Here is a 13,053-nt window from a genome sequence, read left to right as displayed (position 1 = left end):
TTCACTTCCTCTCTGTGGAACAAGGATGCTGAGAGCAGCTGTCCCTGTCTCCACAGCTTTGAAAGGGAGCTTTGAACACATCTGGCACGTGGCAGGAAGACATAGAGTGAGGATGTTTACTCTTCTGTCAAGTAAGGAGGAAATAAATGCCCAGCCATCCCTCCCCAGCTTGAAACATACCCAAGTTTAAAGAGATAGAATGAGGAGAACAGGCAAGGCTCAAACCTTTGTAGTCCCTGGACCCACACTGTGTGCTGCTGCTGGGAATGGAGGCTGCAAAGCCCAGTGGATGCTGGACCTGCCTGGGAAGTTCACAGCCCAGGTAGAGAGGAAAGACGAGGGGGGTGGCGGGGGGGGAGGAGGAGTAAGTTCCCTGGGGGTGGGGCTGGGCCAGAGGGGACCTATATTCAGATTTGAGACCCATCACTCATATGGCTTACACACTGTCGACTGTCGGGGCCCGATCAGTGTCAAATAGATGGATGAAAAGGGAGAGGAAGAGGGAGAGGGAGAGACCATAACGGGTATGAGAGGCAACTGGCTGGCTGCCTGGCAACCAGCTGGGTGAGTGGACAGATGGGGAAGATACAGGTGAATGGGGGCACAAGGAAACACAGGTGACAGTGGACAGATGGATGCCTCCACCCAAATGTTTGTTCTGCCCCCCCTAATTCATGTGTTGGAATCTAATCACCAAGGCAATAATGTCAGCGGGTGATTAAATAGGAAAGGACCCCCTACTGGGTGGTACCATCGCTCCCATTAAAGAGGCACATGCCCCTTCCCCCTGTGAGGACTCAGCAGCCATAAGGCACCATCTACAAACCAGGTCTCAGACACTGAGTCTGGGGGTGCCCTGACCTTGAACTGGGTGTGAAAGGCTAGACTAGTGTTGGGGTGGGGGTGCACTGATCATTTCTCAGTGTGATAAAATACCTGGCCAAAGCAACTTAAAGGATGAAGGGTTTATTGTGCCTCTTCATGCAGAGACCACAGTGATGGCGAGGAAGGCACGGGGCTGAGAGCAGCTTGGGAAAGAGCTTGGCTTCTGCTTCCTCTCAGCTGGAAGGGCTTAGGAAGTGCCAGCACCTCAAGTCACCCCAGCAACCCACCGTTTCCACCCAGGCCCTTTCCTAGCAGGCGTGTCTAACCTTTTTCAACATTAGGACTCTTAAGGTCTTCACTACCAAGTTCACACTCACACTCAAGAAGTTCATGATTGGTTTTGTTTTGTTTCGTCTCATAGCGTTTTAAGTCTTGGGTTTTGTATTGGTCCACATGCATAGCTATCCCAGAGAGAATGCATCCCAAGGGCTTCAGATTGGACACACCTGTCAGACCTAAAGGTTTCACAGCCTCCCCAAATAGAACCAGCAGCTCCGACCAAGGGCTCAAGCCTGGGGAAGGAGGGGAAGCGCACAGCGGGCATTCCACATTCAAACCTTTAACAGTGGGTGAGGAGAGTAACACCAAGGTTGGCGATGGGGTACAGTAGAACTGGACATGGGGGTCTGCAAGTGCATGGACAAGTGGGTAGACATCGAATGGCTGGCCATTTGGGTAGTGAAGCCAATGTGTTGAAGGGCAACGGCGACCTCGTGTGTATGAATGGTGGAGGCAGGAGACTGAGTTGGCGAAGGACGGACCAGCCTCTGATTCAGCTAAGTGATGACCAGATGCTGGGGAAATGACCTTAATCAAGCAAGTGGCTGGGCAGAAGTCAGAGGAGGACAAGCGATCACTCCTGTCCTGGGTTCCGGCCACTTACCGGGCTACGGTGCCCCAGCTGGGCCCGCAGGCGCCGATTTTGGTGGGCGAGCTCCTCCACCTGGCTGTGCAGGCCAATCTCCGACAACGTCAGCCCATACACGCAGCAGCGCAGTTCCTCCAGCTGCTCCCGCAGCTGCCGCTCGGTGGCGCTGTGCTCCCGCAGCCTGAGCACCGCTTTCACCCGCTCCCGCTCCGCGAGCTCCGCCCTGGCTCGCAGCGCGCTTAGCTCTACGACCTCAGGATCACCCAAGGGACCGGCTAGAAACTGCGGTCCGGAGCTCCCCGAAATAGGCGACGAGTCCGCGGCCTGCAGCTGAGCCAGCAGGAGGCCCGCAGCGTGCCCCAGGCGCCGCACGTCGCGCTCCAGCCGCTGCACCTGCACCCGCAGAACGCGCTCCTGCTCCCGCACCAGGCCCAGCTGCTGCCGCTGCACCCGCCCGCAACGCTTCAGGGCCGCCGCCTGCCGTGCCAGCGCCTCGTCCTTGCGCCGCAGCCGCTCCTGCAGCCGCCGCTGCCGTCGGACCGCACTCTCTGCCTCCCGCACCTAGGAGTTGCGGTGATGGGCGTGTCAGGAAGCCCCAGACACGCTCCTTGCTCGCCTTGATCTCTCTTCCTAACATTCCCTTATTTTGTGCATGGTGGGTATTTTTTATTATCATGTTGCGCTAGGACCAAAGATGGCTCAGAGGGTTAATGTCACTTGTCACCAATTTTGAAGACCCAAGTTGGGTCCCGGGTACCCACATGTGGTAGGAGAAAAACCTATACAAGTTGGACTCTAACCGCCACTGTGGCACGTGTATGTGCATGCACAAAATAAATAAACAAAAATTTAAAGTTATGCTGATTACTGAGTTTGCTGACACTGCAGCCAAGAGTCACATTCACCTCATCCTTGTCATAGCCCCAAATCTCCCTGAGTTCCCTAAGTCTGCGTGCGGAAGAGTGTTCAGTGCGCTGGAGGAGCAGTACCCTGCAGAGGGTCTCTGGAGTTGTTTCATCTCAACAGTCCTGACACACCGATTTCCAAACACCACAGAACTTTCCAGAGCTTCCCAGGTCAGTGAAGTGAGCTGAGCAGGGGCCAGTAAGCCTCAGTAGCTAACTGTTCACAACTATGAATACCTTGTCCCCACCCCACCACCCCACCCCACCACCCCAACCCATCACCCCCCCAACCCATCATCCCCTACCCCCACCCCGCTGAACTAGAGCTGTCATTAGCCCCACCACACATTCAGAAGCTATCTATATAATGGGACAGCTAAAATTCTTGCAGCCAGCTCTGGAGCACAGCATGGGAGCCTTGTGTCTGCCTCAAGGGCTTTTTATCTGTCCCTTTGGCCATCTTGCTGAGCAGGGAACACTTCTCCATATTCAGACACCCAGCCTTCTCCCTACCCCAGACAGTGAGTTGGACTGACATGCAAACACTGCCTCTGTGGTAAGCTTTCTCTCACCAGCTAGCTGCTTTCCTCTGCTGCCAGAGAGCCTGCAGGTGAAAGAGGCGTTTGCCAAAGGAGAAAGGACGTGCAAGACCAGCCCAGGCTGGCTTTGTGGGGTAGTTTATTGACTGGGTGTGGGGAGGGAATAAAAACTGGAGTTGAGTTTTTTGGATCTTCCTGGCTTTATAATGGTGTGGATTCTGTCCTGGGTGCCTTTATGGTTCTGGGAGCCTGGGGATCCACGGCATGGGTGGGTGGGCCCTCGACACCTCTCAGGATGACCAGAGCTTGCTGTGGAAATGAGGCCTCTTTGCTCACTGGGAGTAGGACCAGAGCAAAGCTGGCACCTGTGACAGATGACACACATTTTTTTAATGCCCAAAGCCTGTTCAGAAAACCCTGTGATACTAACTCCTACATTCCAAACTCTCCAACAAAAATATAAAGGCTAGAAGTTAAGGTTGGGGAATGGGCTGCAGTTGGACCACCTCTGACCCTGACCAAACCACTGAGTCTGTACATGGGCCTCTTGACAGGTCTGTGTGAGAACATTCTTGCTGCTCTCTGGCTCGTGCTCAGCTTGCTTTCTTAGACAGCTCAGGATCTGCCCAGGGATGGCACTGCCCATGGTGGGCTGGACCCTCCCACACCCACCATCACAGACCGTTCCTCACAGACATGTAATGACAATGGAGAAGCATGTGAAAAGGACTGATAGCTCCCTGGGCTCCCCAACACCCCTCATCCCACTAATGCAATTAGTGGCTTGCATGTCACCCTCACCATTCATCTGCCACCACACTACAAGCATCTCCACTGCAGGACTGTCCCTGACTTCCTTGGGGATCCCAGGTGTACAGAAAGCAAGGCTTGAAACACCTTACAATGTCTCCTCAGAGGAACCACATGTCCCAGTGCAGAGGCACAGCCTGTACCCTGCTTCTCTGAAGACTCCCCCGGGGTTGAGAGGCTAAGGCCACGTGAGACAAGGGTTCAATTTAACTTAAGTCTGCCTCCAGTGGTCAGGGGAAAGGTGAGAGTGACTCTAGGCTGGCCCACTGGTACCCAAGGGCTAAGTTGAGCTGAGCTGGACTTTCCACTTTACATTTTTGTCTCAGTGAATACCATGTCATGTACCCTAGTTGTCCCATAGTTGCCCACTGCCACACACACACATACACACACAGCTGAACAAAACCTGAGAAACAACACCCCCTTTAGTGGGTGCCTTGCTTGTTCAAGTTGAGTTCACATCCCATGAATGGTCTGCACCCTGCAATCTTAATACCCCACTAAGCTGTGCCCCCGAAGCCTGGAAACTGGGTACCCAGGCATCATTGGGTACCTATTGCAGAGGTGTGGGTCCATCTGTTATATATTCCTTTTGCAATGTGGCCTGCATCACCTGTCCCCTGAAAAGTGTCTTACGATGGATAAGAATGGCCAGTGCAGATGACATTAAAAGATGCCCTCTTCTTTGAGTGTTCTATGTGCATGTACCCATTTCGCTCATATACCCACCTGAGAGGTGGGTAGCATATTCCCATTTTACATATGAGGAAGCAGGCCCAGGGAGGTTGTGTCACTTGTCCAATGTCACACAGCCAATTCAGCAGGAGAACTAGGGTTTGCCTCCACAACCTGGCCCTGAACCACTCACTTCTTGGTGGGGCTGTTTCTTGTGCTCTGCCTCCCTACTCTCCAAAGCTTAACTGTCTTCCTCGTTTCTGCAATGGCCCCTCTGGAGTTCCTGCTATACCTGCCAGCCTTTCCCTCCCTACATATACAGCTTTTCCTGGCTCTCCACAGCAGAGTGTTGGTCCGCCTCATTCCCATACTTCAAATACCTTTCCCAGAAAGGTCTGGGAAGATTTGTCCCCAGTTCCCTGAGTGTCTTTCTCCTGCCACACCCACAGCATACTCAAGTCCCTCCTCCACCCAAGAACGGGTTCTTATCTTCCCTCTGTCCCTGCCTTCACACAGCAATTTGAAGAGAGAAACCTGCACTGGCCACTTCCCGACCTCAAGGACCCAGGCATGAGAAAGATACCAACACCCAAGCTTCCCCGGGAGGCCTAGGAGGCAGGCAGGGAGAGGTCAGACAGAGAAACTGAGGCCCAGGCTGATCACCCGACCTGGCGCTGGGAAGGGGAAGGGATACGAACCTGGCTGACCAGTGTCCCCTTCAGTGCCTGCAGCTGCTCCTGGACATGGATTGTGGCACTTCTTTCCTCGGCCACACAGGCACTCAGCTGTTCCACCTTCAAGAGAAGCCTCCTCTCTGACAGCTCCAGCTCCTGGACCCTGCGGAAAGAGAAGCAGGAGACACTCAGGATAGAAAGTGAAGACTGAGTGTCCAAGCCACTGTGTAAACCCCACCACCACCAGTCCTGCTCAGCTGCTGGTCTAAGGGTTTCATTGTCAACCGCCCACATACTAGATCAGCTAGGGCTTAAGCTCCGTAGCCCAGACTGGTCTCAAAGTCACGGCGATTCACTTCCCGCTTCCCTGCCACTGGATGGCCAGGTTGAGCCACCAACCCAGTCATATCTATCTCATTAGAGAGTCTCTGACCTACCACAAAGGGCTGGGAAGATAGCTAAGTGGGGAAGAGCACTTGTTCAGTGAACAAGAGGACCTTAGTTCAAATCCCCAGCACCCACATAAAAGCCATCCCTGTAACAGAGACAGACAGAACTTAGGACTTTATTGCTCAACCTGCCTAGGCAAGATGTGAGCTTCCAGGCAATTAGGTGGAGAGTTATGGAGGAAGACACGCTCATGTCCTGTCTGGGCCTCTCCATGAATGCAGATGGATGTTGCATGGATAACCATACTACATACATGTGTGCGCACACATACACACACACACACACACACCAGCATCACTTACCACAAAATTCAATCCTATGTATTTCTCAGCCCTACATGATGAGCGAAAGACACTGAGGGGAGGCCGACCAGCCAGGATCCTCTTTTTTTCTTTTTTCTTTTTTCTTTTTCTTTTCTTTTCTTTTCTTTTTTTTTTTTTTTTTAACCATCAGACCAATGGTTGCAACTTAAGCATCCTTCAGGTCATATATTTCACACAGGAGAAAACCGAGGACCCGAGAAGCAATTATTTCCCAGGGTAACACAGAATTGTGGATTCTAGGCTGACTTTTAATCCTCCTCACTGTTGCCTCCCATTCTGGCTCCACACTTGCGCACATCTCCTAAGGAAATGACTGAGAGTCAAAAGGTGTCTGTGATAAAAACAGAAACCATGGTCACGAAAACAGAAACCATGGTCACGTCTGTGTGGCTTGCACTTGCACAAGAGATGCTGGGAACAGCCTGTAGGACTGACACGGAGTGGCTGAGCCATGCAGGGCTTTGTGCTGCATGACGAGACTCTAGAGACTGTGCCTAGCCAGGAGGGGACAAACCCTGACTGCAAACAAAGGAAGTGACACAAGCAGGATGCCCCCACCAGAAGAACCACAAGACGAGACGTTTCCTTCTGTTCAGTGCTAGCCTTGCCTTCATGCTAGGTAACGTTAGCCGGAGATATCCCTCTATCTACCACCTCTAAGACCAGCCAGACCAGCCAGTGGCCTTCTCCTCCATCTCAGACCCTGATCCACTGGGAGGGATGGGCTCTGTCTTTACCAGCCATTGAAGCCTAACTGGGTTACGTCTATGACCCTCAGATTTTCCTCTGTAAGATACAGGCTCTGCTCACAGGGTTTTGTTAAGATGAAAGAGTATGCTCTTGCTCTTTAAGACCTGGCCAAGGTTTCCTCTCCTCGGTGAGTCCCTCTATCCCTCCTGAATAGGTCCTCTCAAGCTAATGAGTGAGGAGGTGAACTGGTGCCTTCTCACTGCTTTTGAGATGCACTGAGAGTTGAAAGGGCAAAAGGAAGCTGTTCTCTTTATTTGGGGGAGCAACCTGTGCCCTGACCAGAGAAGACAGTTGCTTCTGACTCAGTGCAGTGCAGTGCAGTAGCCAAGCTGTGGTCCCAGATACACCCAGATCCTGGTCCCTGCAGGAAGGGTGTCGCCCTTCACGTGTCCAGAAGGCTGCAGAGCAGGTGAAGTCAAGTCAGTGAGAGGAGACCGACAACTGGTCTCCAGCTAGTCAGAAGGAGGCCAGGGTGGAGCTGACTGTGGAGAAGAAAGCCACAACAGCACTAAGGCACCTGGTTTGCTACAGCTCTGAAGTGGGCTAGGAGACGAGGAGGGGTGCTCAGCTCAGGAGCAGGAATCAAGCAGCTAGGAATCACAGTGCCAAAGGTGTCTGGGTGTGACCCTACTAACAATTTGAGCTAAGCCTGAATCCTAATTTCCAGCCTCCAGGGCTGTTAACCAACCATACCTAGGTTCCTATTTGATAGTCTGTCTGTCTGTCTGTCTCCCTGCCTGCCTGCCTGATTGCCTGCCTGCCTGCCTGCCTGCCTGCCTGCCTGCCTGCCAGCCTGCCAGCCTGCCTGCCTGTTTGTTTGCTTGCTTGCTTGCTTGCTTGCTTGCTTGCTTTAGAAACACTATGTGAGTGCAGGTGCATATGCATGTGTGAAGCCAGAGGTGGACATGAGGTGTCTTCCTTAACTACCCTCCACTTACTTTATTTATTTATTTATTTATTTATTTATTTATTTATTTATTTATTTAGAGACAGAGCCTCCTACTGAGCGAGAAGCTCACTGGTTGTTTCAGCTGGCCAGTGCACTCCACTGATTCCCCCATCTCTGACTCACAACACTGTGGTTCCAGGTGTGTACCACCCCTGGCTTTTACTTGGGTGTTGCAGGATCTAAACGCAGGTCCTAGTGTTTCTACACTGGGCACCTCCCAGATGGAGCCGTGTCTTTAGGCTGTTTTTAAGCCACCAAGTCTCGTGGATGCATGCCTATAACCTCAGCACCCTGGAGAGAAAGACAAAAGGATGGAGAGTTAAGGCCATCCAGGGCCAGAGCTCGAGTCGGAGGCCAGCACAGGCTGTGTGAAGTCCTGTCTCCAATCCCACCACGCTACTCCCAAGAAAAGGAACCAAGTTTGTGCCATTTGTCATGGCAGCATAGGACACCCATACTCACAGGACCCTGAAAAGGGCAAGGGGTGGGGTTTTTTTGTTTTTGTTTTGTTTTGTTTTTCTGTCTACAATAATCACACGAGGCTTGTCAGCATGGTGTCACAGAGAGTACTGTGAATCTAAGATGCTCTGCCGTGAATATATGGGCCCACAGTGGCCACAGGCTAGACTCCTGGTACCTGGAATCCAGCCCTGAGGGATGTATAGGCACAGTGAAACACCATCCCCAGCCTTGGTGTCTCCTTCATAAAACAAGCAGGATGTTCACCATGAACACCTGCTGAGGGCTTAGGTCTCACTCAGAGCGAGAGGGTGACAAGTACCCCATGTGACTTTGCTATACTAGGTCAGAAGTGACTGTGAAGCACAGTTTGGTGAGATGAGATTGGGCTTTTTTTTTTTTCCAATCCATTTTCTAACAACTCAGTTGTGTTATTTTTATGTTTTATCCATTTCTTTGAATTAGCTAATTAACCTCATTTTTTTTGAGACAAGAGCTGAATCTATAGCCGAGGCTGGCCTGTGACTCACAGCAATCCTCCTAGCTCAAGCTCCTAAGTGCTGGGATTCCAGCTATGAGCCTCCTCGCCCAGCTCTGCATTATTTCCATAATAATAACTTTTAAGACCTTTGGCATGTTAGCACTTCTCTATTTATTTTTTTTTTAATTTTGTGGAGGCCAGGTGAGCAGTGCATGTGTGGTAGACAGGTGACAGTGGGTCCTAGGAATTGAACTCATGTCATCAGGCTTGGTGGCAAGCATCTTAGCCCACTAAAGCCATCTCACCAGCCCTACACGTTAACTCTGTGACTGCAGCAAGTCCAGTGTGTACTCCCAGACACTCGCTGTTTCCTAGTGGACGTCAGCTGGGCATCTGCATTCCTAGAGGGACATTTAGACACTGCAGCTCTTCTTGTCTCTGACTCTATAGTTCCACCTCTGGAAAAGGAGGCAATAACATTATATACATCACAGGCCTCAAGAGAGTCAAAGTTGGGCCAGAATGGAGGCCAGAGTGGTCCTTTTTCTCCTCCACAGATCCTACCTCCCTATCCCCTGGCTCTTTCCTGAAAGATGTGTACCGCATCTTCAAAGAGAACAGTGGCTATGGTCTCACCCTGGGCTCCAGCTGCAGAGGTGCCTCCGCCAAGGTCCAAGTCAATGAATGCACATCACAGACTGAAACCCGCTGTGAGCCACAATGAACCTGTGCTCCATTCATTAATGACATGAGTGTCTGTTCACAGTGACAGAAAAAAATAACTAACACACACAGTCTCAAGAAACTCCCTGGGGACCCCACTGCCGCTCTTCCTGGCTACAAGGAGGAGAACAGCATTCCTCTACCAAACCCATCCTTCCTTCATGATGAGCCCAACTGGTCACAGGCCAATAACAATGCAGCCAGCTGACCATGGAAACTGCCTTTTGAGAGGAAGGGAGGGAAGGAAGGCAGTAAGGGAGGGAGGGAGGGAGGGGAGAGGGAGGGAGGGAGGAAAGGTGGAAGGGAGGGAGGGAGAGAAAGGGATGGAAGGAAGGAGGGAGGGGGAAGGGCTGGGGTGTGATCAGGCAGCACAGTGCTGCTCTAGGATATTCAAGGCCTCGAGTTCCATCCCCAGCACCACTAAAGGAAGGGAAAACAGAAAGAAGAGGAGAGGGCGTGGAAGAGAGGAAAATAAGGGGGAACGGGAGAAAGGGAAGGGAGGTGCCATTAGGAAAAAGCCAGAAAAACTAGGGTTTGGAAAAAGACCTAGATTCAAATGGCCACCCTGGTCTGTGTTGACTCCACCAGGCAGCAGAGCCCATACGAGAGGCAGCAGGAAAAACAACTCAGGATGGGGTCGGGAATATCCTGTACCAAGATAGCGGAGGAGCTGGGAGGCCAGACAGAGATGACAGACAGCTGGTTCAGCGACTCTGGGGCCACTTCTGTTCCTGGAGCTAAGGGACTACCCAGGGGAAACATGTGACCAAGAGCACAGGCCAAGAGTGACAGACAGAAGCGAGGGCAGACGACCCCCTGAGGCTGGGCCTACACCTCGGGTGAGCCTGGGACCTCAGCTGGAGACAGGATTCAAAGGACCATGTGTAGGAGGGGATTCTCCCCACACAGGCATGCTCACAGGGTTACACCCACCTGCTCCTCAGCCCTGACTCTGATACCATATGCTTGTCCACAGCTGCCAACAGCTTCTGCTCGGAGGATTCTAGCTGCTCCCTGAGCAGCCCTGTGTCCAGGTCCAGGCTGCTGGCTGTTTCTCGAAGGCATCCCTGCTCCTTGTCACTCTCCTCCACGTCTCGGAACACCCAGCAGGTGTCAATCTTCACGTCCACGTTTATCCCATCCGAGCCATCGATGCTGGGAGCTCTGATGACATAGCTGAAGCATTTCTCCGTCTGTCCCTGGGCTGTCGGCTCCATCCCGGAAACATTTCACTGGCTCAGACTTAGCCAAAATGGAATGGGTCTACAACATGGACTTTCTGGAAATTCTGAGGTGGCTACTGTGCCTTTGGATTATCCCGGAAAACGTCCTTTGAGGAGAACAAGAACAGGTGGATTATTCATGAGTGGGTAGCTTGGGTTTCATCCACACCAAAGTCATACAATACGAACAGAGCATCTCATTTTACAAGCTGGCCCAGCTAGGATACAGCAAAGCTAGAGTGTGGCTCAGACCAGCAGCCACCTGGAGTTAAATGCTTAGCAATGCACACAAAGAGGAAAGGGATGGTTTCCAGAGAGTACCATCAGGCTCTCCCAAGCAAACAAAGCTCATTCCTAACCGTAACGAATGTCGGTCCCTGCTGCCGTTTGAGTATAGCGCATACTTACCAAGGACCAAGAATCTGCCAGGCAAAGAAGGTGGGAAATAAATGCAGGACTGAGAGGTCTCGGGAACCTACCTAGTCCGGTTGTCCTGGTGACCCTATGAGGTAGGCATCCTCATGATCATTTTAGAGATGGTAAAATCAAAAGACCTCAGAAGGTGGAAGAGCTTGTCCAAACCCTACAGGTGGGAAGGAACATCCAGGTCTGACTCCACACAGAGAATGCATGTTGTAGCCCAGGAGCTGTGAGATCAAGTGCGACATGAAACCAGCCTTTGAGCATCAGAAAACGAGTCCCCAGAGCTCGGGGTCAGGGAAGGGATGCAGGGGATGAGAAAAGCAGGAATGGCAGGGAGCAGCAGACAGATGTAGGCAGAGATCCGTGGAGTGGGGACAAGCACCAGGCCACAGCCAATAGGCTAGGAGTGTCTAGACACATGGCACACAGAAGGGCCCACGTTGACACAGGTACGCAGGGGTCTCGGACATCTCACTGTGAGCATAGGGCAGTTATGGCCATTCAGAATCAAGGAGGTGGCTGGTCTAAGGTGACATCAAGGGATCTACAGGGGGCAAAGTCTGAGACCATCACCATACCACAGGACAGGACTAGTCAGGGAGGTAGCAGGCTATTATAAAATAAGAAGCTTAGTTTCCACAGGAAATAATGGGGCAGGTTTTTTAGCACATTGTCCTCAGAGCATACAGATGTGATCATTTCTAAAGTGCCCCTGGGACCCAAAGGAAACCGTATCTCCCCCCCCTCCACCTCTGCACACAGCTGCTCATTTATTCTCTCTCCATTTCCCAGTCTTTCTTGTACAATTGACTCTTGCCATAAAAATAGACATTTATTGTAATATTTGTATAAACCCACTTAATGAAGTCGGAGGGTTACCCAGCTTACCAGCGGGTGAACTTGGGGTGACCCATCCTTGGAAAGAAGCAGCTATGGTCTTCGGGGCCAGTAGGATTTGTCTGGAAATCATGTGTACCCCACCCCAAGCATCCTGTCTGTACCCCCTTCTGGGTTGCCTGGGATGCACCTCACTCAGGCTTCATGCTCTCTAACAATGAAGTCTGTGGCTCTCTCTTCTACTTTTGTAGAGAGGCCTTCAGAGTTCCCAACAGTAGATCTCTGGGGGACTCAGGGGGTGAAGAGCTGCATCAGAGTTAGGCCAGGCAGAATGGGCCATGGGAAACACTGGCCTTATAGGGACAGGAAGATCAACTCAGATCAGAGGTGCTGAAGCCTTCCTCCTTGGGTTTGAATCCTGTCTCAGGTATGAATCTGGACAAATTACTGAGTATCTCATCCAAGGATATCCAGACACTGTCTGGAGTACAGGCATCTGCGTCTGTGAGAGGATGCATGAGTGGGTTCACACAGCTTGCGCATTGAGCCCAGCACATCCTCAGGCTGAATACTGGGTGGATGTGATAGGCATAGTGACGTTTCCTGGGCCACGCCCTCAGCTGTCTGCATTGTGATCAGACTTACTGCTTAGCTGCTGCAGGGTACTGGGCAAGTGGCCAGCACCTTGCAAAGGGACACCACACACAGTAAACAGTTCTTTCCCCTACCACGGGGAGGATTCCCCAAGTACTGGGCATGTGAGCCCCAGAAACACTGGCCAGAGAGGCTACCTGCCAGGGGAAGATAACTGTCACCCGAAGGCAGCTGGCTCTTCCTGGTGACTCACCGAGACTTAGAGGGAAAAGAAGGTGGAACTGGGAAGATTAAAAAGAGAAATGGATGCTGGGTAGAGGCCTGGGCCTGTGGCCACCAGTTTTCCGTGGGAGACAGGCCTCAAGAAAGTGGCTATAAGGACAGAGACCAATGTCTTAGGAGACATGACTGAGAGATAGCCACAGAAAGAACTCAGGCCATGACTGCAGCACCCATCTTAAAATCTTGGCCCTGAGGAGAATGGA

General features: G+C 51.9%; 1 protein-coding gene across 2 annotated transcripts in view; it reads right to left on the bottom strand.

The window, feature by feature from the left end:
- CUNH4orf50 (chromosome unknown C4orf50 homolog) overlaps nt 1–10,806 on the bottom strand; it is a 71,649-nt gene extending 60,843 nt beyond the window's left edge. For both annotated transcript variants that reach the window (XM_085836177.1, XM_029477846.2), the window contains exons 1-3: nt 10,425–10,806; nt 5,381–5,519; nt 1,769–2,314 (exon numbers count right to left, since the gene is read on the bottom strand). In XM_085836177.1, coding sequence (XP_085692303.1) covers nt 1,769–2,314; nt 5,381–5,519; nt 10,425–10,708 — 969 coding nt within the window. In that variant the 5' untranslated portion in view covers nt 10,709–10,806. The remainder of the gene's footprint in view (nt 1–1,768; nt 2,315–5,380; nt 5,520–10,424) is intronic.
- Between the last annotated feature and the right edge of the window lie 2,247 nt (nt 10,807–13,053).

Source organism: Mus caroli, unplaced genomic scaffold (assembly GCF_978045245.1).
Source record: "Mus caroli unplaced genomic scaffold, Mus_caroli_1 scaffold_4, whole genome shotgun sequence".
Lineage (NCBI taxonomy): Eukaryota > Metazoa > Chordata > Mammalia > Rodentia > Muridae > Mus > Mus caroli.
Note: the sequence above shows the minus strand (reverse complement) of the source record. Positions and strands in the feature narration are given on the sequence as shown.